Source organism: Labrus bergylta, chromosome 18, assembly GCF_963930695.1.
Source record: "Labrus bergylta chromosome 18, fLabBer1.1, whole genome shotgun sequence".
Lineage (NCBI taxonomy): Eukaryota > Metazoa > Chordata > Actinopteri > Labriformes > Labridae > Labrus > Labrus bergylta.
Window position 1 is genome coordinate 5,089,205 of NC_089212.1, and position 26,986 is coordinate 5,116,190.

Genomic DNA, 26,986 nt, shown 5'->3' on the forward strand with positions numbered 1-26,986 from the left:
ATCAGTTTAGCCCCATCATCTCCTTAATCATCCACCTCTAGACTTCTTATTAGTCACAATAGGGTTTATTTTCAGAATCCCACAAGTGCTCATCATTATCTTTTCCATAAGATGACTTATAAACAACAGTGTGAGACGTCTGGATTTACTGACTCAAGGCTTGGATGTGTTTGACCTGACTCACAGAGGTTCACTGACTCGGGTATTTAGTTGCTCTGGCAGGCCTCCTTCAAACCGTTCTCCCTTTGTTGTGGCAGATGGTAAACATCAGGGTTCAACATTTCTGTCACAACCAGGCTATGTCTTGGCATATTAATTTAAGCTTTGCGTTTTTTGCCGTTGATATGACTTTAACGTCTGGTCTGCAGCCTAATGGTCACCAGTCACCCAGTCTAGTCATGACCAGTCTGTCTCCCCGATCGGACATTTCTTCTCCTCTGTTGGTTTCTTTCCCCTCTGCAGGATGTCTGTGTACTCATTGAATATCCTGAATACCACAGAGATTTAACCTTTTAATTCCAGTATCACCAAAGTGGCTAAAAGGCAAAATGAATGGCCTGAAACGTATCCAAGCCCCAAAGCTTAATGGTGCGGGGAAACTATTGTAATGTGAAGTATTCTTATTAACTTTGTTTCTTTTCTCTATGTCAAAATGAGTTTGTAAAGGTCTTGTACAATGGTGTGGCCATAGGCTCCATAGTACCCCCTTTAAGTATGTTTTGTGTATACGTAATGCTAACTTTTGAGGTCCAGACTAACCAAAATGGGAGCATTTCTTAATTATGACCTGGAGTTTTTGTGTGTATTTTTCCTTTTATAATTGGCATATTTGAACATCCATCCAAATGTCATTAATCCTAACCGGCCATACTTTGGCAGCATATTAAAAAAGACCTTAACATTGGATTTGTTAAAAAAAATTGTGCTAGAGTTTCATTTTCGGTCATGTAGGCATGCCAATGTCCCATTTTTGGCCTCAGATATACCAGTATTCTGTCAAAGTCATTGTGCGAAGTAAATGTTGTCAAGTGTAAGTATGTTGTTCAACAAACTGCATCCAAAATATTGAATTCATACTGTGTAGTATTGTCATGCATGGCTACTGTATTGTCTTTAGCGCTATAGTGGAAGGTACTTCTCACTCCTTTGTGCTTTTCAAAACACAAAAAAAGACAGCCATGGCAAAATCTTGTTGCCAATAGAACTTTTGCTCTGCAACACCCCAAGAAATATACAAAGTTGCTTCAAGTGGTGATTGTATTCTGTTGCTTGCCCTCGCTACAAAGAGTATTGTTGACTTTTTGGAAAAAAGAGCTTTGTGAAAATCAAATAAATATGAAGTCTATGTTGATATCGACATCCACCAAGATACTGAAGCATCCTTGGTGAAAGATATTGTTTGTACCAAGAAGTGTTTGGAAACTTTTATTCAGGTTTGGAGTCACTTTTGATTGCAGCAGTTTTGTTGTGAATGCACTAAAACCTATTTTTTCTGATGTACATCACGCCTCTCCCCTGAACCTGTCAGGTGGTCTTTTTGGTTGGTACTCGTTCATACTTGGAACGCTTCATCTTAAGCTAAAAGCCTTAACTCGTTTACTTGCACACTAGTCTCGGTCTTTGCTGTGGTGTAAACGAAACCAATCATTTCAACCACATCACGGGAGTTTAAAAACAAACCAGTATTAACGGCTCCAGGAGAGGAGGAGTCATGGAAATGATGCCGGGTTGGCAGGACAAACCCTCTATCTAGATTGTAATCCCATTTCACAAGCCTTATGAACCCTGCAGACGAAGTTCAGACAAGTTTCTGTTCAGTCTTATAATAAACCCAAATTACCGCAAGCTTTGGACACACTGCTCTTAATAAAATGGACAGAAATAACAAGGATCTTCTAGATGAGAGGTAGCCAATCTCCAGGAAAGCTGAGGTGTAAACAGGAACAAGCATTGGGAAACGCCAAAGCCTCAGAGGCAGGGCCCAAGCCGCATCATTAGTACTGACATTTCACTAAACACAGAGTCTGTCTCGCATGTCCCTGATGTCCATCACCGTGATGACTCACTCTGGATTAAATGGTTGCCAATGGTCATCCAAGTCAGACTAACCAAGCAGCATTTAAATAAGTGGACGCTGTGTTTTATATAAACTGACATACAGTTATTTTCCCTTTGCCTTCACATGCAGGGTGTGGAATTGTACAGCATGCATAGAGGGAAACCCACACACTGCTTAAATACTGGTTTGGCAATTCTATTAAAATAAGTGAGAGGCTTAAGTTCATTTATAATTCATCTAGAAAAATATACCATCAAGATATCATTTTCCTTGCAATTGGCACGTCAGAGAGGAAAGAGTTTTTCCTCACCTTTGATGCAAGCTCGCGTGTCAGAGGCCTCTGTGCGATCTTACAATTTCTTTCTGATTTATTTCCAAGAATAAAGAACAGCAGTTTTTTTCAAACTCTGATTATATCCGACTACCATCATACTGCATATTTGTTCAGCTCAAACAGTTGATTAGATACAGTTGGTTTCCATTGCCCCTGTGCACGTGTGGAAGAGCAGCTTAAAGCCAAACCTAATTTTGACCAGCCCCTGCCTCGTTGCATGGCTTAGGTCCCTTTCCGTCACTCATACTCTGAGACATTTCTCCCTTCCTGGCAGATGCCTGTCACCATAGCAGCCACTCACGGCCATCTTTTTCTGTTGATTTAAAGTGTCACATTCAATTGACTCAGGCTTTTTGGTGGTCGGGGAGATAATTAAAAGTCCCTTGGACTCTTTCAAATGAAAACTCTGACGTCATAAGAGGCTGCAGTGGGATGATCAGTGTGGTTACTTATGACCAACAAAATACAAAATAACTTTACTTTCCAGTGTCGATCAATTATCTGAAGGCTTTACTTGTGTTGTCTGGTTGCATAAATTTAGCCTTCTTTAAAAAGGGCACAGCAGTGATCATAAACTGTTATTATGTATGGTGTCATCTCTTTCTATGATCTCATGGAGTTACATGAACAGCTCATCCATGAGCCATGGTCCAAGAACTTCTACTGCACTTGCTCTGCTAACTAAGATCAACTGTTTAACTTCACTGAATTTGAATTCTTAAATATTTTCTGTTAACACTGCACTCTGTTTTGGACAATTGTACTGGTAGTTATCTGCACTTGAAATCACACGCATACCTACAGATCTCATCCACTGAACCTTCTGTGTTTTTATATTCTGTTATACATTTTTAACATTTTTATCTTCTTCTATTTAATGTCCCGGTCAGCAGGAGCACTTCTGTACTATGACGTTTTCCATCAAAATACAAAGTCAAATGCCTTTATGTGTAAACATATTTGGCAATAAGAAATAATACTGATTTGTGTATTCTATCTGCATATCTGATGATAGTAATAAATCATGATAAAATACTATATAAATAATATACAGTATCGTGTCTATTGTTGGTATCAATAATATTACTGTTGAATTACAACAAACCCTCAATGATTTTGGTGCAAGTGTCACTAGCTTAAATATTTTTTTAGTTGAATGTGATCTTGCTGTTCGAAGAGAAGCTTTGACTTTACGTTATTCTTCTCAGTTCATCACCAACACTATTGGTACTGTTTTAAGTCAGGTTACTATCATTATAAATTGAACAGGATGAAAGGTTTTAGTCCGCTTGTAAGCCAGAGATAGTTGCAGCTCAGCTCGAACCAGAGAGACTTGTTTTCAATCCAAAGCTTCTGAATTCATTATGTTTTTTTCTTCAGCTTCAGCCCTGCTGATGCCCTGTCTACAGCATGACACAGATTTGAACAAGCTTCAATCACGACTGTTTGTTTTAGAAAGGAGGAATCTTTCCGGTAGAGTCCTCAGTCAATGATGAACACTAAAAGGCTGTTTTAAGTTTTGTTTTTTTAGGTTTACAGCTAGCTTGTTGCTCCTGCATTGTGTACAGTGGCTCAGTTTAAAAAATAAAGTCATGTAAGTGGACTTCCTTGCTGATGAACCGTAATGACCTTTCCTTAGCAACCAACACAAACGGATATTAAAGATAACTTAACTTATTTAAGGAGGTACTGAACATGAGTGAATGTTGCCAAGGGTCTCCTTCTGTGCTCTTACATGTTGTATAAATGTGTTGTTTTTGTGTTTGTGCAGTGTACTGGCTGGCTACAATGGCACCATATTTGCCTATGGCCAGACAGGAAGCGGAAAGACATTCACCATCACAGGAGGAGCCGAGCACTACAGAGACCGCGGCATTATTCCCCGGACCCTCTCCTACCTGTTTGAACACTTCAGCCAGGTCAGCTCAGCAGATTATCTGAATGTAAACATCATGCATTCAGTTTATCTGATGTCCATTATATATGCTTTATTGTTCTCCTCATTCACAGGACAGCAGCATGGTTTATACCACACACATCTCCTACTTGGAGATCTACAACGAGATGGGATATGACCTTCTGGACTCCCGACATGAAGCATCTCGACTTGAAGACCTACCGTCAGTTCTTTTTAATGACGCTGCTTTTGCGTGCTACATTTGATCAACAATAAGAAGCATACCTGTAAAGCTGAAATCACCTGAAAGACCTGCACTAATATGTGATAGAAACAGTTCTTTTAAAGATGAATAGAGTAGTTTTTACTCACCCTATTATTCCCTCAGACACTCGGGGGTTAAACTGGGATTTATTCCTTGGACAGCCATTTGTCAGCCTGGCCTGGAGTCAGTATGTGGTGAAATATGGAGACTCTGGTATTTACCAGCTCACTACAAACTGCCAGCTGACATAATGAGACTGTGGAACAGCAATGGATGTGGTCAGCCCGGTGGCGGACCCTGCCACTGGAGTGGAGTGCAAGAGGGTCATGTGAAGAAAAAGCTAGCAGCTTCAGCAGCTGGTCTGAGGGAATTTCTTTATGTGTCTCAATTTGATTCTTTTTCTCTCTCATTCTGGGCCTCCTCCCTCCACGCTTTCGCCTGTCTTTGTCATGTCTTATTTGTTTTTGTCCGTTTCTCTTCTCCGCCATCATGAATTTAATCCGTCGGGAGGTTTTGTGTGTGCATGATCAAACTTACTTCTTTGCATTTTTTTTTTTGTCGTACCAGATACTTATTCATTTCAAAGTAGTGGTTGCACTTCAGGCGCGACATTTAAGTTCTTCTCTCATCGCAGAGGTTCCAGCTCAGGGTTCTGATACCCACAAATCACAGACTTCTGGAAATAGACAGTGCCCGTTGTTAACCATGCTGCGGCCACACTTGCTGATTCAAGGAGAAGCCGTGGCAATGACAGAATTCTTTAACTGTTGGTCTGCTTCTGTCTTTCACTCCATACTGCTTTCTTTGTTTCTGACATGCTTGTTGTGGATCAGCAGCAGAGCTTGTTTTCTTGTTTTAGTTAATGTTGTGGTAATAATTGGAGGTACTTTAAGTCGGGTGATTATGTGGGGGGTACTGGACAGGAGGAAGAAGAACTGTATTCTCACTTCTTCTCTTCTCTATCTGCATTGATCACATGATGCATTTACTTGTGGAAAAGACAAATCAGAATCTATTTTAGATTGGTGGTGAACAAGCCTTTAATCGCATAAAGATAAACACTATTTCATTAAACAAATGACCATAATTATCTACATGTGTTCTCCAGTTATGCCTCCCTCTTTGACATCCATGTCAGTAGCTATGCTGTCAAAGCTCTGGTGGCACGTTGGAAATAATACAGTGGGATCAGAGGAGTCTTTTCAGCCCCATCTGTCAAAGCATGCTGTGTTTCTGAGCACTTGATGTGGGGAAGAACCAATCACCTATTTGTTTTTCAAAGCCAGCCCAGCCTGTTATGACCCCCCCCCCCCCCCCCCCCCCCAATAGATAAAACACATGTCAAACCAGGTCTCAGCCCACACCGACTTACAGATGTGGTTTGTTTGGATTTGGAGCTGAGCGAGGCCAGAGTGATGGGAAGGAAATGGATGACATAACTGACATAAAATGAGTTTTTCATAATTACTTCAGTGTTAGATTAGATGAGTTTTAACTGGATTTGACCTTCTGTGTCACTTTTTTTTTTTAATTCACAGCTTGAGACTGATTCATAATGCTGGCATTTCTGTTTAATAATATCTGTTTTTCCTCTCCCAGTAAAGTGATGATCATGGAGGATCCAGAGCAGAACATCCATCTGAAGAACCTCACACTGCAGCCATCAGCCAATGAGGAGGAGGCTCTGAACCTGCTCTTCCTGGGTGACACAAATCGGATGATTGCAGAGGTAAGAAGGGATTGTCAACTACTGGAACTGTGTTTCTATAATATGATCACACTAATCCATTCTTTATAATCAATATTATAATTAACACAAAGTTTGATTTAATTATCCTGCCAGTGTGAGGAAGATCTTGATAATCAAGTTAAGTCAAAGTTTAGTAACATTGTCAAAAGATTTGAAGGCACACTCTACTCCTTACAACATTCATTGTTAAAGATACAATATATAGAATTTTTAAACAAAAATATCCAAATTAATTAAAAATGGACTAACTCTTTGTTTTATATATTTTGTGTTGGGTACTTACATTACCTAAAATAATTCCAACAGTTATCAAAGCCAGAGAAATCCTTAGTTGTATCGTTGCCATGGAAACACCGGATGTTATGTCAAAGACCGCTACATAAGGAAGCGGAAACTGCTACTGAAAGCTGCAGTACTGTTGCAGTACGTGCTGCTGTGATAAAAACGTAATGTAAATGATCAGCTCCTCAGTAAACATCCGTTCGTTGTATAACGTGAACTCAGACTTTGTTTATATCTGGGGTGGGAGAGAGGTAGCAGAGAGAATCACTTCCATGATTCCCCGCCAGCCTCCACGTCATCTTTTGTTATTGTTTTGATTGAGAGCCTCCTGGAAGCAGAATTTACTTATTGTGTGTTTAAGAAATACCTGTGATTCTAGTCGCTCCTAACATTAGCCAAGCTGGAACTGCAAACTCTGAGTTTCCCACCTGAGGATGAATCAACTCAGAGCTCAGGGTTAGACTGAGAGTTTGTTGAACCCTATTTCTGAAACGGGCCCCTGATGTTTCTCTTTATGCTGAGAGTAAAAATGCCCAAAATGGATCAACATTAACAAAGTAAATTGTATTACATTCCCCTTTTAAGATCCTTTTGTGGCTCAGTCCTACATGTGACTTTTTCCTTTTTATTGACTCATCATAAATGCGGTGTTTCACATAAGGACTGTAGACACTTACACTTCATGCCACTTCCTGAGTAAGTGGCTTAAAGTGTATTTTTTTTGTCGACATATGCAATGTGCGCTGTAAAGGCTACCTTAAGACCCCTCTAAAATATTATTTTAGTCCCCTGTGGTCCCTTTTACTATGGTTTTCCAAACCTTCTCTCTGTAATTTCTCTTTATGTTGTGGTGTGTTTTTTCTACACTCAGACACTCAGACTCTCCACACTGATGAGACATGTTGTGGTTTAACTTTCTCATTGTGACCTGAGGTTTAAACTCAACCAGGGCTCAGCACCTTCTTTACTCTTATTGCTTGTTTGTAAGTCAATCAGAGACTTACTTTAAGTAAACCAATGCCAAAGATCTTAAAGATACAATGTTGATATTTCTGTAGAAGAATTAGTATAAATAAGTCAACAAATGAATGGAGGTATAAATGATGCAAACATTTTGGAAATATGAAGATGAATAAAAACGGATTAAGTACGGAAATTAAAATAGATTGAATTGTAGAGTAAAATGAAAAACTATATAAAGGAATAATTATAAGAAAATGTAATTATTTTACATTTATCTGTTCATTTTCTTTCCCTTTCTCACCTTTTTTTCAAGAAAGAAGTGACCTCAGCTAACGACCCTTCAACATTTAGCAAAAAAAACAAAAAACATTTAGTTTTAAAGACCGGGTGGCAAAAGAAAAAAATAGATAAATATAATTTTATAGAATCCAGACATTATATTGTCAGTATTGTGTTAAAATACAGTGTTTAAAAATATGTAACTTTTAAAACATGTAACTTTTTATTCTTTTGTTTATTACTTTAGTATTTTTACAGTCAGGTTGTCAAAGTGTTGTTACTTTGATTTCGTTACCACGTGTTTTAAAACGATACAATCTCCATTAATCATCCAGAGTACTGATAAGAACCAATGCTTTGAGAAAACTACAGACCTCTAGTCATCTTCATAGTCATTTCATTTCACCTCATTCATTTATTTCCTTATTTTCAAGTAGAACAATGTAGATGCATCCCTCTGTATCACTCTCCTCTACATCTAGTCACTGTCTAAATTACACAGATACATTTGAAACGTCTGCATTTGTGCCAACGTATTTGAAGAAGTCACCAAATATTGGGTGCCTCGGACTTGTATTTTTGTTGCTGTGATATCAAAATTAAAACAGATATCATATCTAAGTTACCTTCAATTTTAAATCAATTAAAAATAAGAAATCACTCGATATAGGGTGCCTGTAAGATTTGTGTTTTTGTTTGTTCAAAAACAGGTATCACTATGGTAAGAATTTTACTGATATTGTATCCAAGGTTAAAAATGTTGTTATCGTGACAACCACATTTACAGTTAAACTAGACTCAACTCTCCTTTCATCCATTCCTTTTTCCATAAGGGTTATACTGGCACTCCTATGACTCTGTAGAGAGCAAAGTGTCCTCTGCAGAAAAACCTGGGGGGTATATATTTCATTGGAAACTCAGTTCTTGGATTTGAAATGAGTCTGTTAATCAGAAAAAGGAGGTGCTGCACAGTTCAGTGTGGGGGAGCCCCCGGTACAGTCCTCCCACACTCGTCCTCTCTGGACCTTCTTCACAACAAGGTTTCTCTTGAGCCTCGAGCAAACAAAGCACTGTCAACAAAATCCAATATGTCCCTGCCAGAAACATCCCAGAAGATCTCAGTCCACAAAGACTTTCTTATAAAGTGAACAGTAATGCTTTCTTTCTTCTCCCGCTCCCAGCCATGTGGATCAAGGATGACACATTTATTCAAGCAACACTCAGCCGACAATGAGCTCATTCGCTTTGAGACTCAGCAATCCCCTCCACACTTTTATTGGGCATGAAATAAATACACCTTCTCAACTCCTCAACCCTTTCCTTTAACCTCGTCAGGAAACATTTCCTCCCATCTGGTCTTTTTCCTGTGTCCCTGTTTCAGTTCTCTTCTCATGTGGGGATGCAGATTCTGGATCTCCCCCCCCCCCCCTCCATATCTAAACTCCCACTTGAACTTTGGGGGTTGAGAAGGGTTCATTGCAAGTGAGCAAAACACAACTTAAGTCTCAATCTTTTGAATCAGCAATCTAAGTGCTCTGGGGTTTGTAGGCCCAGATTGCCCCCTCGTTCTGACCCACTGCAGCTCTGTGTGTGGTCAGCATGTGGTCCGTGTGAGATCAAAACGTGGTCAACACAGGATGTAGGTAGGAAAGCAGGAGAATAAAGGAAGTGACTCCAATGAGATTATTTTGATCTGCAGATTTTAAACCACTAAAATGGACTTGACGCCCCTGTGTATACAAACGGACTGTGAAGTCAACAAAGTAGTCCTTTAAACCTGCATTCCTTTTAAGGGCCAACAGGGGGCGACTTCACAGGCTGCTCCTACAGTTAGCCAACCTTTTTCACTGGAGGAAGTAATAGGATCACCTGTCAGTATAACACAATAAAGTTCAATAGCCCCACAAATGACATACAATCTAAATGAGATCATAAATAGATTCATGAAGCACCTAATAAACTGTCAACTCAGTGCATCATTTATGACTTGTAATGTCCAAGTAGATTCTCTGTCCTTTAGTGCGTACAGTATCTCCTCTTATCGTCAACGATATGAATGAAGTACTGGATTAAATTCTGATTTTGCAGTTAGTTTTTAAAGTGCAGATCAACATTTGTATATGTTTTACTGCTAAAAGAAAATTCACACTTGAGCAGATAAATGTTGGTGCATTATTTGATGTGAGGTTCAACTGAGAATTCAACTTCACTTCTGTCAGTACTGATGTGCTCTGTCTCTTCTATTCATCTTCTGAGTCTGCAGTTTTTTTTTTTTTTTTAAACACTGCCTTTCAGTTGAAGAAAAAACAAACAGCCTGAACATCACAAGTGAAACAGAGAAGTCTGTTGGCATCAATCAATAAAAAAGAAAAGGAAAACAATCGAAAAGCAGCAACTTTTTCTGTCTTCTGGACATTTGTTGTTCAAGATGTTCATTTTCCTACTTACCATCAGGGTGTGGTTATGTTATATCTATGAAAGGGAATATTCATTTTCACATCTTTTTTGTGTGCTTTATTTGCTCTCTGTATTTTGCTGTGAAGCTGCTCTTAAGTTAGTTAAGTTAGGTGTGATTGACTTTCACAGCATGTTTTGCATTGTGAGCTGTGATTTCTGAACACCTGTAATATTTCTTTACAGTATGCATTAAAAGGGAATTCTGTACCTTGAATGTTTTTTTCAAGACAACATACTGGACAGAAATAAAGCTTACACGCGTGTCCCTGCTGTCTGGAACTTGACAAACATGCATACTTATCGAGATTTAGCCTGGGTTTGATTGATGTGGAAAATAGCTGTCAGTGGTAACACTGCAAAAAGTATTATTACTCACAATGGACACCATGTCCTCACTCTTGAACCTTTATTCAATCCTTGGATTTGTCAGCATCATCTTCTTCATACTCCTTCAGGGGGATACCCTGAGTGTCAAACATGGACGTGTGCAGAGTGAAGGGAATTTGGACCGAGGAAGGAGATGATAGCTGCAGGTTAAGATAGTGAAAGATCTGTCATGGACTGTCATGAACTTAACAAGCAGGTGCTGGCACATTTACGCCAAAACAAGTCAGGGTCAGAGCACTTCTTTAAGATGAACGACCTGGAATGTCTTGGGTGATGATTTCAAGCAAAGAGAAAGAGTTAGTCATGTCCCAATCACAGCTCAATGACTTGAAGAATCTCAGCCTGTGTTCCAAGCTGATTTAGATTTAGATGCTGTTTGTCGTGAGGATAATTGATCTCTTGTAGTTTGAAGATGTTATATAAAACCACCATCATGTTTCAGCCGCCTGCAAACTATGGCATTAACAAAACAACAAAAAGTCTATAATCAGCACCATGTCAGTGAATATCCATTTCCTCTGTTTATTCCCTCCTTGAGGACTCCATGAGTAACCCTTCCTCCTCCAGTTAATAAAGCGTGTTTGTTTAGAGTGACTCACACCCTATTTTTGTCTCCTCCTGGTCTCAACCTGACTTCTGCTCATCCAGTGACCATCTGAAAACCAACTCCAGCTTTTTGTAGAGCCGCCTCCATGTGTTTGCTGCTCATTGGTTACACATGGTGCAGCTTTTATCTTCAAACCAGCGGGAGCAAGAAAAAAATAGGAATCAAAGGGAACATGTTTTTGTTGTTGTTTCAATATGGGCTTTTTGTATTTCAAACATTTGTATTAAATCCTGATGAGTCAGTCTAGTACAAAACAGACCCCAAGACCTTTACAATGTGGTCTCTCACCACTCTTTATTTCCCTCTCTCCCCATCCAGACTCCAATGAACCAGGCATCCACGCGTTCCCACTGTGTCTTCACGGTTCACCTGTGCAGGCGTGAGCCGGGCTCAGCAACCCTGCGGCGCTCAAAGCTCCACCTGGTGGACCTGGCCGGCTCTGATAGAGTTAGCAAGACTGGCCTGAATGGGCAACTCCTCACTGAGGCCAAGTACATCAACCTCTCCCTCCACTACTTGGAGCAGGTACGTAGACACTTCTGACACATGCTTATCAAATAATATATTGTAAACAAAAAAAAATAAACGTTCTCCAACAGTTTGCTCCATTTGCTGTGTTAATGATTTCCTGTGATTCATTCCTTAATGATCTGTTGAGGGTAAACCCTGCACTTTTAAAATTGGAGTTTTTACCAAAGAGGGCATGTCCTCAACGACTCCTTAAGATATCAATACAGGTTGACCAATATGTACGATTTTCCACTGAATTACATTGCAAAATGTCCTCACTATATGATCAGACATTAAGGAAACATGGTTTGTTGAAGTGCTGGTTTCTCTGATAACAATGCAACAATGCAGCAGCCAGTCTGTCCTCCTTCTAAGTTTAGATTCTCCTGAATGCTCTGTTTTTGTTTGGACTACTGAAAGTAGCTGGTTTTCCGGTGTTCCCCTCGTTTTGGATGGTAATCAGGTGTTGCAGCAATTGAAGCGGGCGAGTGAACTGGTTCAGATATAACTGATAGTACCCGACCTAAAAAGCCTTATCATTTATCTAACATGCTCCAGGAGCAGAATAGGGTTAAAACTAGGATCAAAATTGGAGATGCTTTTGAAAAATGGAGAGAGGTTTGGATGCAGACCGATGCAGAGCTGGCTAAACACTGAAGCTTCAGTGTCTGCGACATGGCAATCGACTCTAGGGTGGAGGGGGGTGGTGGGATAGCTCACTTCAGTGTTTTGAATTTGGACTACAGTGCCCATTTTAAACACTAGGTGTCAGACTTACATATTGCTCCTTTAATGTCTTGTGATCAAACTAGATAATAGGTGTTAAAACCGTTATCATTTCTCCTTTCTGTCACTGACAGGCTCTGGAACAGCAATGTGGAATGTAGCCTTATGTATTTGAAAGGAGCAATGTACCAGTTGATTCTGGTTTAAAAATAAATCATACTCTTGCTTGCTCATGTTTTGAAAGAGACTCCAAAAAATTTAGAGGCTGTCAGTGGAAAAAAACTAGAGATTTTAGTGGACATGCTGTGCTCTGATTGGGCAGACTGGATTTTAATATTTATATACAGGATTTTGTGTTTTTTGGCAATCTTGCAGGCACAGTATAAATGGTAATAATACACAATGTTAAAAAGGATGATTATGTTATAATGTCATGCATCTTGTCCCTCTGTCTCTCTCTCTTTTTTCACGATTCTGTTCTCAAGGTGATCATAGCTTTGTCAGAGAAGAACCGCTCCCATATACCTTACAGGAACTCCATGTTGACCTCTGTGCTGAGGGACAGCCTTGGGGGAAACTGCATGACCACCATGATTGCTACTATGGCAGTGGACAAGAGGAACCTTGACGTAAGGATCTGTAACTCTACCATGTTCTGTCCAAAGATGACTTCGGACTTATTCAGACAAAGATTCTGTTAGATTGCAGAGAAATGTAATGTCATAGTCTTTCTGCCCTGAAAGCAGTGTCAGTACGTTATCTCATTAAACCTCATCTTTATTCTATGGATATTAAATCCCAACAAATAAAATAGTTCCCCATATTTTCAAGACATAAATGAATGGTTTTTCTGCTTCATAATGCAAAGCAGTGCTTTGTGAAGATAGTATCTATATTTTCCTAACTTTCCATCCCAGCAGGCAGTCACTAAAATCTATAAAATAAATACTAAAATATGACAGAGTAAAAGGGAACAAAAGACTTCTTTGAGTTGAACTTTTTATAAACTTTCTTCTTTCTGCAGGAGTCCATCTCTACGTGCCGCTTTGCTCAGCGCGTGGCTCTCATCAAGAACGAGGCGGTACTGAATGAAGAGCTGGATCCTGCCCTGGTGAGAGAGACACAGCACTTCACAAATCTCTACCAAAACTGAAGAACAGCCATAATAACCATACCACAGAAACATGACTTATTGAGGTTTTTACAGCTAGACCCTCCTGATACCAACAAGACCCTTAAAATCAGAAAATTGTTTTTTTGTGAGAATCAGGCATCTACATCTATGTCTACACCCCCCCCCCCTCCTCTGTGTGCTGGTGTGTCTTCTTCAGGTTTCCAACAGCAAATTAGTTTTCCAGTGTCAGACACTCACTCCGACATAAGCAGTTTTCCTCCTTTGACACATGTTTTTTTTGTCTGTCTTGTAATATTTAGACTGCTCACAGGTCCTGTTTGCATTCCCCTCTCCGTCTCGTTTACATGCCTTCAGTTCTCCTACGGCATATTTTATCAAAATACCTCACGGCCTTTTGAGGGAAAATCCAACTGGCGACTGGTTTGTGTATACGTGTATCGAGACATCGTGCAATCTCTGCCCAGATGTTGTAGGTCTGAAAAGCACAGCGCTACATTGTTAAGCCTCACTCCCTACAGCTGTCCTTCTTCAGTATCATTTTGTGAATGCAATACCTCGGAAACACCTGCAAGGAATATCTTCAGTTTGTCACAGACATTAACAAGACCTGAAGCACATTTTATTTAATCTTTTTTTGTTTTTCAATCCCTCTCAGAAAACAAAATGATCTGTAATTGATTCAGGTACAATCTTCCGTGGCTTACCCCTCACAAACAGAGAGAGCTGTTCTGTTAGGTAACGGCAATACATTTCAGATAGTGAGTTTTTAAAATATTTTGAATATTCAAATAATTCCCCCCATCCTGGCTTTTATTAATGGAAACCACAGCTTGCCCAGCTCGTGGAGGCAGGAAACTGGCAGGCAGAAGTTGTAGATGAAAACAAGATTGGGCATTCTGTTTGATTTGATATATAATATATATTAACTTTCTTAATGGTAGTGATCATTCTTTTTACTGAAGAAAATGAAAGAGTTGTAAGATGTAAAGCAGAACATTATTTGGCAATAGTTAGTCAGAGCACGGGCTGCAATGTGCATAGAGCTGTTGCCTCAAAGCAAAAAAGGTTTCTGGTTCCAATCCCAGGCTGGACGGGGTCTTTCTCTGCGGCGTTCTCCTCATGCATGCATGGGTGCTCTCCAGGCACTCCAGCTTCTTTATGCTCGTTAAGTTTAGTGGTCACCCGTAGGTTTGAGTCTGTGTGACTGGTTGATGTGTCAGCCTTGTGATCAACCGGTTTACCCTGCTTCTTGCCCAATGACAGCTGGCATTGGCTCCAGCCCATACCCCCGACCCCTGACCCTAAATGGTATAATAAATAATTGATGCATGGATGAAGTCCGACATATTTCCATACCTGCCTTTTGTTTCTTTAAAAACATTGTTCAATGATCAATAGGAAATCAGATGAGCAGTTCACCCAGGTAAGGCCTTAACAATGGTTTTCCCTCCTTTACTTTGTCTGAATACTTTTTTCCCCTGTATGGTAATGTATCAGGAAGTAGACCTTGGAGTTGATGTAAAACGGCTCCTTGAGGGATATACTGTACGACGGTAGTCCTCCCCTCCCACTGTGACCTATACCCTAGGATCAACTGCTACTGTATTACCGCTGCTTAGACTTGGCTGGCCACTTGCAAACCCTGCAGAGGTATTTTTAAGAGAGTCTGCGGCCGTGCGCTGTAATTGTGACAGAGTCTGGCTGCTCCCTATCGGGTCCAGCTCTGTTACAGCTTCAGGAAAAACCCGAACTCCGCGGGCAAACGTCTTGTCTCTGTTCATAACTGTGAAGTGTGTTGCTCCCGTCTCTCGTCTGTCTCCTTCCATCTCCCCGCCTGATTCGCTGACACAAAAAAGAAAAGCAGCAGAGCAGTTTACAGATTAGAGTGATGTCATTTATTGTGGTTCAGCGTGACAGTCAAACTCCCATTTTTGGCGTTCCCCCGTCTTTAGGCACACCGTCTATTTGTCAAGTCGGCTGTTATAATTGATTTGAAACCTCGAGTAGGCTTTTTTGAAATCTTGCAGTCACTGTTTAAGACATTGTTCAGACCGCATGCTGCCTTAATGGTACCACCAAAGCTTCAGGCTTCAAATGCATTAAGACTGAACAGCAGGAAACCAGCCAGACCAGACCAAACATTTAACACGTCTCTGGTGGAGGGAAAAGAATGAGGTGTTGAAAGTGAACCGTGATCAAAACGAAGTCAGCCACAGTGACCAAACCGTACAAGGCTGGCTCTTTTGTTTCCTCTAAGAGCAATAAGGTCAGTCCTAATCCTCCAGTTAGAGCAGGATGACTTTGGTCTGCATCTGAGAGAGTTGTCACCAGTTAAAGAAACTTCCAAGAGGTTTCCACCACCTTGCTATATCCTTTATTTTGAGTGCACTCCATGGAAATGTAAGAATTGCTTGCACTGAGTTTGTTGTCAGCCTAATTGCCATCAGACCCTTTTCTGTAATTCTATAAGGGTCAAAAAGTTTGATCTTAACGTGTTGTAATGCAGCTAAGCAGAGGAAAATAAGAGGCTTGGTGACCCCTCTGAACCTGGACCCTCCCTTCACTTAAAGATACACACAACATCTTGCTTGAGTAGACAGCTCTGATTAGCGCATACCTGTGAATCAAACAGAAGCCTGCCTACAGCCCGGCAGGGAGACATGTGAGGGAAGCGTGTGTGAAAAAGATTCCTGTGGGAGGGTTGGCTCTCCCAAGGTCCCTGCTCTTTCTCGTGTAAGCGGTTGATGCTCCCCATGCACTGAAGGTAGTTTGTAACTGCAGTAGTGGTGTGGTAGAACCTCCAACCTAAACGGTGCCATGCGTGGAACAGAGCCCATCTGTTATCATTTTGTTGTGGAGGGGATAAAAGGCCTTGCCTCCTGAGTTAGTATGTGGGAAACTGTGACTCCTCTTCCTTCATTAAAAGACTCCCTGTAATAGCAGCAGGTCTGTGAGTGACGCACTACGTAAGATGCATGCATTTGTGGTGCAAATAAACTGCTGGGCTTGCTGTTTGCTGTGGGTGGTTTTCTTCACAGGAGGGATAGAATTTATTCAAGAGGAAGGTTTATAGGTATTGCCCAGCAACATGAGAACAGTAAATCCATGTGATGAGAGCTGTGTCCCCACCAAAGTCTTGGTTATGTTTTTGTTTCTTCTTAACACTGTTGATCTTTTACAGGGAAAGCAGACCATGCCGTGCCTAATTGATCAATCAGGCTGTGTAATCTATGCTTATATTCAGTTGATTTCATTGTGACGTTCATGGCATTTGGAACATAGCCATATTTTACAAATATCTAACCAATTTGTACTTATTTTTACCTCTTGAAATTGACCTTGTGTTTTACACACAGTGCATAATCTAAGCATGGTAATAGGTGATGTCTAGCACCACAAAGTAGACACAGAGAACTCTTCTTCACTGCTTCATGCACTCTCTGAAACACGTGGAAATTCATGTCATTTGTCAATCTGTCGCTGTGCTGTAGGAACAACTCACCCATTCTGTGTGATGGTGCTAGGGCCCATTCAAGACCGCTTGCAGCATAATTTTAAATAAGGACATTTTGTGTGCACCATTAAGCTCACGAGGTGAGAGTGTGAGCCCCATGTACAGCGGCTCATAGTCTCAACACAGCTGCACCCGGGTCGACTCCAACCTTTGGTCCTTCTCTGCCAGGTTTCCCCTCTCTCTCTCGTACATGTTCACTCTTCCTGTCCTCTATTTTATCAAATATAGGCAAATGTAAAAAGTCATAAAAAACAGCATTAATCCGCACATAGAAAACAACACTTCTGTTAATGTTTTGTTTTTTGCATCATTGACAATTGGCTTTTTTTTTGCGATGTTGCGTTTCCAAACTGGCATCATCAGTCACATGTCCTGACTCATTTCTTTATTCAGAGCGTCTGAAAGCCTGCACCGGTGCTGCGGTACCAGTGTGGGTCTACGCTCCGAAATAGAAGAACGATTCCGCTGACCAACAACCGGCGGTCAGCGCCTCAGGATGCAGCTGGGAGAATTACATCAGACCAAAAGTTCCAAAAAAGAGATACAGGGAGTGGTGCTGGTGAGGGGGCGGTCAGCTCTGATGTTCAAGGTTAAAACATACGATACGGGTCCGGATTAGGGATGAAATTTTCACTGAGCTGAGTGGCACCCGACCCAAACCGCACTGCAGGTCTGTTTCTCCTCAAGAACATCTCGAGTTGAGCATGTCTGACTTGATGACGGGTTTTGACTTTCCTGTCAGAAGTTTGTGTTTGTTAGAAGAGTGGTTTCTACTCTAACTTGGGTCTGACCTTTGACTCCTGTTTAGTTTTCACAGAACTGTGGCTCCCTCACAGCACAGTGCCACTGTGAGTCTGAGGCACACTATCTGTTGTATTGACTTTTTTCCACCGAGACAGTTCACTCAGTCTGCTGTAGTATTTTGCGATGTGGTCAGACTCAGTGATTGTAGTAAAGTGGGATTTACACTGAAGACAGAAGTGGGTCATGTAAGAAAAAGAACAATTGCTACTTGTTATTTCTGGTGGTTTAGTCTGTTATTTTTTTGCGGTGAGATTTATGCAGAATTTAATTTGAACTGAGTTGGCTTTCTTTTGTATAACTAAACTATCCACTGATTCTGCTCTTGGCCTTTTCTCTCCACCATTAATCGGTAATCACAGGTCTCTGCTTCGACATCGTATGTTCAAAAGGGTCTTTTTTTTCTGTTCTTGGACTGATTCCTGTTTCTTCAAGCAGTTTGGCAAATGAGTCAAAGCCTAGCAAACATCTTGTTTAATTTCCTGCAGAAGTAAAAATCAAATCATAAGTTTTATAAGTAGTCTGCCCCTCAGGGTTGTGGCCCCACTCACATGTAATCATAGCACCTAAAGTTCAAGTTCTGGCACACTGCTAGAAGCTGCTCATGTTAAGTTGGCTCACCTCTAACCTCTTGCTCCTGGTTTGGACCGGGGGATTAGGACTTAATCCCATTTAAAAAGTCTGCTGTCACACCAACACAGAAGACTTAAATTTAAAAAGCTCGGTTAGGGTTGTGGAGAACAATTAATGGCTATTGTTTAACTCATCTGCCTTACATTAACAACATCAGCTTTTATATCACCAGGGTTTCTGTTTCAGTTTGCCTGTTGTATTTTTATCAGTCAGTCCCAGTAGTACATGTCCTGATGTTCATGGAGAGTTAAAACACAGATCAAAGCTTTCAAAACAATTTGAAATGACTCTTGTTCTTCAGAAGAGCTGCTATTTCCAACATCAATCGTCCTTTCATGTAAGGCTACTTCATCGATCATCTGAACTGACTGATCTTGTGGGTGCTAGGTAGCTAGATATCGTGTAATCCTTACCCAGACTGACACGAGGCCACTTAGTCTGACCTCTCTGAGCGTGGACCCCTTCAGTAAAGGAGAATAGAGGAACCACATGCTTATCTCCAGAGATAAAAGAAATTGTCCACTGGTAGCTGTTAGTTTGAGCCACTAATCCGCACATGGTTCTAATTTTATTTTGACATTTGAATTCTTCATTTTGGAGCATTAGAAAATCTTTTTTTTCCAAGATTGAGAAAAAACATTAAAAGTACAAATCAATGACACTGTGCTACATTAAAGAGGTAAATTATAAATATGACATGCTCACAAGCTTAGTGAGCTGACAGTTAGCTACAATGCTAGCAATTAAAAAATAACTTAGCTTTCTGGAATATTTTGTCTTAATTTCAACCCCCCCATCCCCCGTCTTCTGTCCCCTGTACCCTTTTACCCGTCCCCTTGTCCCCTTGTCCCCTTGTCCTCTTGTCCCCTTGTCCCCCTGTCTCCCATCCCTCTACCCCTACCCTGTACTCCTACCCTGTCCCTGGTCCCTGCCAACTTTAACCTGGCTGGCTCCAAAGACAGGCTCATTTAATAAATAACTCATTTATTTATTTATCAGTAGCCTACTGTTACCTTTACAAGTTTAGATCGTTTAAATGTGGTTGTGATACCTCTGGATTCTTAGGCTGATTCAGTGATCTTTTCCCTGACTTGTACCTGATTACTAACATGTTAAGTTACTAAAAAAGGTCATATTGAGGTGGGACAAAGCATGGACTTTTGTAGCAAACACAGTTTAAGGCAAGCATCTCATGCATCATCATGCATCATTATGCGTCACAGTTTTCTGAATGCTCCTGTGTTTAAAACGGACTGAAATTAATATTGATGTCTCTTCATGAACAACAGAAGCAAATGAGACAATCTGCATAAAGGCAATTTCTAAATAGTTATTTTTAAGCCCAGGTGTCAGACGAAGTGATTAACAGCACCGTGCATCATTTCACAGCAAAGATTCTTCATGAGTGATACATTTGACTGTTAAATGAAAGCAGGATGAGATTATTATGTTAAAACCATTACTTAAACATGTACAGGAAAAAATCCGCCAACAGAGAAGACATACTGTTATGTCCACAGGGGTCACCGAAATCCACACAAACCAAAAGTTTTTCACTGCAGCTTTAAAGAGTAAGGCTTCACAAAGTTGTACTGTTGTTTTCCTAATCTGTCATGTTTGTTTGTCCCTTCATTTCCTTATGTCATATTCTCTGTCATGAAAGTGACTGCCTGTGCGGGTGCTCGTATAAGAGAACAAACTTCTTTGAGATATCTGTGGGATGACGCTCTAGGCTGTTTATACGACTGTGTCTCTTCTCTGAGAATTTCTGACATTAACAGACATGCTTGCTCTAACTGTTTTTTTGTTTTCACAGAGATTGCTATCTCAGTCTGTCTTTAAGAAACTATGTCTGGAAGTGGTGATATAATTTGCTTTTTTATAAATACCGTAACCAGACACGGACAGTGGTTACTATTGGGAACCTGCCTGTTGGCTCAGTGAGCCGGTCCTAAACCAAACACGTGTGGACAGACAGCAGCAGAGGGCTTTATACGTTCTTTTTTGCCACCGTAGCTGTTTAATTCTATTTTTTATTTTTTTTTATATTTGGCTTCCTGTGTTTTCTCGCTGGAGCGTTCAGTCGTCTGGAATCACTTAAGTTTGTCCTCAGAATGCATCAGGAAGATAAGCCGCAAGATCATTTTCAGAAGGATTGTCTCATCAGTTGGCAACAGCGAAATAGCCGCTGTCTGTGTGTGCTTGTCTGTGTGTGTTTATTTTCTTCTCCAGACTGTTAAAATATGTTGAAGCGTGCTGTTTGACATTGTATGACACTAGTTGACCTCTAACCTTGCTTTTTTGTGTGTGTGTGTGCGTTTCAGGTAATAACACGTTTGAAGAGAGAGATCCAGTCCCTGAAGGAAGAACTCGTCATGGCGACAGGAGAGCAGAGGGGCGATCAGCTGACGGTGGAGGAGATCCAGAAGTATGCCACCTCTTGTTTACTCAGTTTCATGTTCATTACATCCAGTTAGTCTCCTGTCATGTTAAAGATATCTAGGTTTTATGTCATCTTCCTAAAATAAGTCAAATATGCTCCCATCAATCAAAATCAGCTGTTTAGTTCACGCGCCTTCATTGCATCAAGATTAGACGACAGTCTATCATATTTCTGTAGTCCACTTAAGACAGCAATGAAAGGTCAAAGAACAAGAGTCCTGCTTTTTCTACAGTGGCTACCAGTTCACCAGTTTGTTTATAATGCTTTAAAGACTGACACACTTGTATGTTGTGAACGCCTTATCTCTCACTATATTTGTATTGCATCCTTAATGTTGCTTTGATGCAGGTTGCTTAACTTTTTCACAAATTAACTCCAACTCTTCTGGTGGTCCAGCCTTTGACCACCAAGCTCCATTTCTCTGGAATAGTCTGCACTATCCTGTGACGAGCTCTGCTAATACTAGAGCCTAACAAATGTGTTTTCAGACTGAGACTGAAACAGATATCACAATGGAAATATCTGAAGTAACAATATTTCAGACAATTGACTAGAATTTCTTTTTTTTTAGATTTATTTTGGAGAATTTTGCCTCTATTTGACAGGACAGGGGATAAAGTAGGAAATCAGTAGAGAGAGTGGGGAGTGACATGGAAATTCATTTCGGGAAAGCAGCCACAGGTCGGACCAGAACTCTGGCCGTCATGACACTCCATGCAAAGACACTCCAGAGGTATTTTTAAAACAAATAATTGTAGCTATTTTACATTAACTTATTAAAGTTATGCTCAAAGTGTGATTAGAATTGGTGCTCTGCTTCATGTGTTGTAGACAGAGCTGAGAGGATTGTAACGCGTGGAGTTGGAGTTTGTTCTGCTGGACAAACTGTGATGACACCTTTCCTAAATCAACTCAAGCATTGTTTTCTTGATTATATATCCAGCAAAAGAAGTTTAATATTAGCCCATTACAAAAAAAACCATATAATCCAACACCTGTTAATCTGTTATAGCTTCATATTGCCAATGAAAATGTCTGTTTAGTATGACCTCACCTCATTTCACCTCATTTCACCTCACTCACCGACAAGCCGACCTCACAACACTGTAATAGTTTTTTTTTTTTAAATGTGTCCTTAACATCATCATATTTGCATGAATGCCAAAGCAGATATGGAAAATGTTTTTTATTGTCACGCTTTACCTGCATTATAAAGTAAAGAGAGGCCCATTGGGGGATGTGCACCTGATACATTGAAGCTAAAGTTGATATTTTGGCAAATGATTCTATCTACAGATTTACAGGTAACAGATGAGGGGAGTCAACAAACTCCCTCCAAGTCCTGAACTAAATCAAAAAACTCCCAGAGGACCTCCCAGGAGTCCTTACAATGGTTGGCCGATTCATAGCTTTAAATGACATCACACACTTCTTTAACATCCCACCTGGCAGGCAAGAAAGGACTTCCTACTGCTGTATGCTACGCAGAAGTTTTCAATCTCTGCTGCCACCTACAGTACATGTTTCAACTGGTTTTTGATTATTTGAATGAAAGACTTTAGATTATATTTCAATTGTGTTATTGTGATGCACTAACAAACAAGAAGACAAGCCCAGGTTGTGCTTCTAAAGAATTTCATCTGAAACCCAGTAAGGAGGAGATCGTGCATTCATGCTATAAAACACTCTGACTTCTCCTAATCCTGCCGTAACATTGTGCCAATTTGAGCAAAATGTTATTTCCTATTTACTAGGGCTGGGAATCTTTGGGTGTCTCAGGATTCGATTCTTGGGGTCACAAATGTTCTCTATTTTTTGATTCAAAACTATTCTGGATTCATGGAGCCATGGATTCAAAACCCCTACTATTTATGAACAGTACTGCCCAAGAACACGAACTGAAAGTGACAGCTGACAGTGAACCTGATACTTCTGGATTCTTAGCTAATGTTTACTAGCTAAAGTTAGCTAATAAGCACTCACCATGATCTGATGATGAATTTCTTGAGCTTCACTTCCCAAACAGTAGAATCATTGACCCAGCAAAAACAAAAATACAGTAAGCTATCTGTACTCTTGTAGACTTTCATCCTGCTGTAGAGTAAGAAGGAAGGATTCTCCAATTAATATCAGTAAACATGGGAAGGTGGTGGCGCAGTGAACAGTGCGCACGCCCCCTGTATGGAGGCCTTGGTCCTCCAAGCGGGTGGCCCAGGTTCAAGTCCCACCAGTGGCTCCTTTCGCGAATGTCATTACCCACTCTCTCTCTCCCTGATTTCACAACTCTATCCACTGTCCTGTCTCTCCATTAAAGGTACAAAAAGTCCCAAAAATAAATCTTGAAAAAATGTATCTGTAAACATCACCAAAGTGAAGTTCTGGTAAGGACTCTGCTGTTGCTATGGTGATTGAAATAGTGTCTGGTGTGCTATAGAAGAGTCGCACAGTATATCTCAATATCTGATTTTTTCTGTGCTTGTCAGGTGATGTAAACATGCATCGTTTTGAAGAGATGGAAAACTAAAAAGCCTGTGCTGCAGCTCCATGGTGTGTCCAGTAGTGGCCGCCACTCTGCGCAGCTCTTTTTGCCCTCCAAGGTGAGGCAGTCATCTCAGGACAGTCCAGACGTGTAATACTGCGGGCCTTAGACGCCTCAGACACAAACACAGGGAGTTTTTCTGGATTCTAATTGTGTGTCTGCTGGACAAAAACAACCCAAAGATTATTGAGCAAATGTGTTTTATGATCTAAAAATATTTGAGGTTTGCCTGAAGTGCCTACATGACTTATGCTCTTAGATATGGATGGATGCGGGGTTGAAGCCTTTTTCACTGAAGCCTGACCAGAACTAATGGAGTCTCCCAAGACACTCTTTCTACCAGAGCTGCTTTATTTGTTTTCATACTTAATTGGCACAGAGATCCAGTCAGTCAGGGCCAGAGATCAGGCCTGAGGTTTCATCCACCTCAGACATGGCTCATCAGCATCCAGTGCTGATGTATTTACCACCCCATGGCCCCCCGGTCCTGTTTTCTTTTTATTATTTCCTCTCAGCCTAATTATTATCCACGATTTCCCACTAGTCTGTGGTCAAAAATAATACACAGAGCCTTTAATGATGCCTGTTTTGACCAAACTCACTGGACATGCTGTCTTTTTTTGTTGTTGCTGTTTTCCTCCTTGGTTTATGCGTCGAGTCATCCCCAGTGCTGAGTGAGGGCACATTTCCTGGTTAATTTGTTTGTTTCAGTTCCAAACGCACTTCCTGCATATCCAGTCGTTCACAAACAGAGTGCTTTTCTCGAGTGCCCATAATCCATCTCCATACAATCTGCAGTCAATTTCCAGTTGTTTCTTTTCCCAAGTATAAAGTCAGTTTGCTACATTTGCTAGAAAACATATCAACTTGCACCTTGAACAAAAATATTTAGAAACTATCAGGTTCTTGCATTTGAAAGACTTGTTTTCTCATAGAAATTTTGTCACTGAAGGGCATCCTCGAAAGTCAAAATACGAAACACAAAACACCCACTGATGTCTTGCAGGACCCTGAAACAAGACCGCTACGTTTGTTTTAAATCCTTTGTCTTGTAAACTTAGCGTGTTTCTACTCTGAACACTTTTTCAGCGGAAAAAATACAAACCGCACGCTGGCGTGTCTACATTGGATCCGTCTGGACCGTTGCCTTCTGGTCTTTTCCATGGGCCTGATCCAGAGCTTGAAGAACCAATGTTTGGACGAACGTTCAGTTATAGTTTATCAACAGGTCTGCTCAGTGGAGCTGGAGCACTCGTTAGAGTAAATAGTTTGCTTTGACCAGACCCTCATTTTAAACAGGAGACGCGCTCCTGATATAGATCTTTTGAGTGTGTGGAGAGAAGGATGCTAACAGGGAATGTGGCATTGGTTTCAACTTTGGTAGGTTAGTAAGCGCGTGTGTGTCTCTGTCTGTGTCTTTGTGTTTAGGTTGGAAGAGTTAGTCAAAGCCTTTCTGGAGGACCCTGACCCAGACGTGACACTGTCATTGGGAGCAGACATGCGGAAAATCCAGTGCTGTTTCTCCCTGCTAAAGGTGATGTATTAACAGGAGTTTCTCCATGTACAGTATCTGAACTCATGTCATCCCATATAACCTCTCCTTTTTTTGCACCTGTTCATTGTTATGTTTTCCTTTGGTTTGGTGTTGGCTCTTCTTTCAATGACCAGATCGATGTGCCATCACCATACTAGTGGGCTGTGAGAAAACACTTCCTGTTCAGGTTCTGTTAATTTGTTTGTGCTTGAGTTGTGTCTTCAGTGTGATAGTGAACTGCTCCAAGAAACACTGATTCCATTAGTAAAGTGTCAGAAATGATAAATCCATCAGCTCAGTAATGACCAACTAACCTTTACCTCCCCTAAATAGCTCCCTCTACTGACCTCAGATTGTACTAGCTTTACATTTGAAGCAAGTAAAACTTCCTTTTCCACATTTATGTGGTTAATAATTCTTTGAATGGTAACTGTCACATAAAAATTATTGTATCCTCTTCACAGGTAAAGCTGGTAATTAGTAAGATCATATCATCAGGTCTAGCTGTTATTTAGCTAGATAATGCAAACCTTATTGAAGTTGCTTTGGCTGGAAAAAGAAAAGACAACTTCTTCCAGCACTGTTTATTTTCCCACGGCCTGACTTAAGTCTAGACACGTGATGCTATTCTTTGCTATTGTTTGCCATCTAATTAGAAGGCCGGTGCAATGTGACATGCAGTTGTTAATGTGAAGATCTCTCGAATAATTTGCACAAAACAAAAGAATGTTGTTAAAACATCTGACCATCTCATTCTGATGTGAATGTCAGTCTTTCTGATAATTTAGCTGATTATTAAAGTCATTGAATCACTCATTCATTACAAGTTCATTACAAGTATTTCAAGTCTAGTCTGGTTTATTTATAAAGCACATTTAAATCAACTCAACGAATTCACTATTTATCAGCCATTTAAGGTTAATTAAATAGTCTAGGTAAATCCAATTTATCAACCAGTAAAACCAACCTATCAACTAGTAAAATCAACCCATTTACCACAAAAAACATTTGGGTGAACAAGATGAACAAACAGGAAAACAGAAAAACAAACACAGAGCACTACAGCAGGTACTACAGTCTGTAATTATATCACCATGAAAGCCTTATTATAAAATAAAAATATGACCCAGAAGAATAGTCAACACTGTTTGTGTTAGAGAAGGATTTGAGAAGGCGAACTTCTCAAATCCTTCCTTTTGAAGAATTTCTCTACATGGATAATTGGAACTGATAGACCCCCCCCCACCCCCCACCCCTACTACCACCCTAAATCAGGAATGTTTCCTGTGTAGTTTCCAAATAGTTGTTGCTTGATGTTATGTTTATTTTATGCCCAAGACACTTGTTTTTGTGTTGAGATTTATGTGGAAAAAGTTTCCAATTGCATGTATTTTTCTGAATTTCAATAGGAAACACATTTGATTTACTTATTTGTTTTGGAGCAAAGTCCGGTTGGTGATAGATTTAATTTGAAATTTGCCAAGCAGCAGCTGATGGCCCACTGCTGCTCAGTGAGCGTAGGGAAAACACTGCTGTGCGCTCTGGTTTGGTTAAAGTTTGAGCATCACTCAGACGCAGATCCAGACCCCTCTGTAACATCTGTTTATCTCTCCCTCCGTTTGTTATGACCTGCTCACTCTATCAACTGTTTGGTTTACATTCCTCTAAGCATCACCCGTGATGGAGTTTCTGCAGACATTTGGATATGGTCTCAATTAGATTTCTTTCTTGATCATTTTTTTTTAATGCTGGTTTCATCTTTCATGCTCAAAACTTAACATGTCCTTGTTTCAGGATGATGCTCAAACACCAGAGTGAACATGTCCAAATTTATCATTTCAGCCCTCAGATGTAGCATCAACGTGCAGTTT

The 26,986-nt window shown here is 40.5% G+C and overlaps 1 protein-coding gene across 2 annotated transcripts in view; it reads left to right on the top strand.

The window, feature by feature from the left end:
- Window positions 1–26,986, top strand: part of kif6 (kinesin family member 6) — a 67,656-nt gene that overhangs the window by 5,682 nt on the left and 34,988 nt on the right. For both annotated transcript variants that reach the window (XR_010664670.1, XM_020648022.3), the window contains exons 4-11: window positions 4,165–4,312; window positions 4,404–4,513; window positions 6,155–6,284; window positions 11,599–11,805; window positions 13,002–13,145; window positions 13,541–13,627; window positions 20,924–21,027; window positions 25,010–25,115. Coding sequence is in view for 1 of the 2 variants with exons in the window: in XM_020648022.3 (XP_020503678.2) it covers window positions 4,165–4,312; window positions 4,404–4,513; window positions 6,155–6,284; window positions 11,599–11,805; window positions 13,002–13,145; window positions 13,541–13,627; window positions 20,924–21,027; window positions 25,010–25,115 (1,036 nt within the window). In the remaining variant the exon portion in view is untranslated. The remainder of the gene's footprint in view (window positions 1–4,164; window positions 4,313–4,403; window positions 4,514–6,154; window positions 6,285–11,598; window positions 11,806–13,001; window positions 13,146–13,540; window positions 13,628–20,923; window positions 21,028–25,009; window positions 25,116–26,986) is intronic.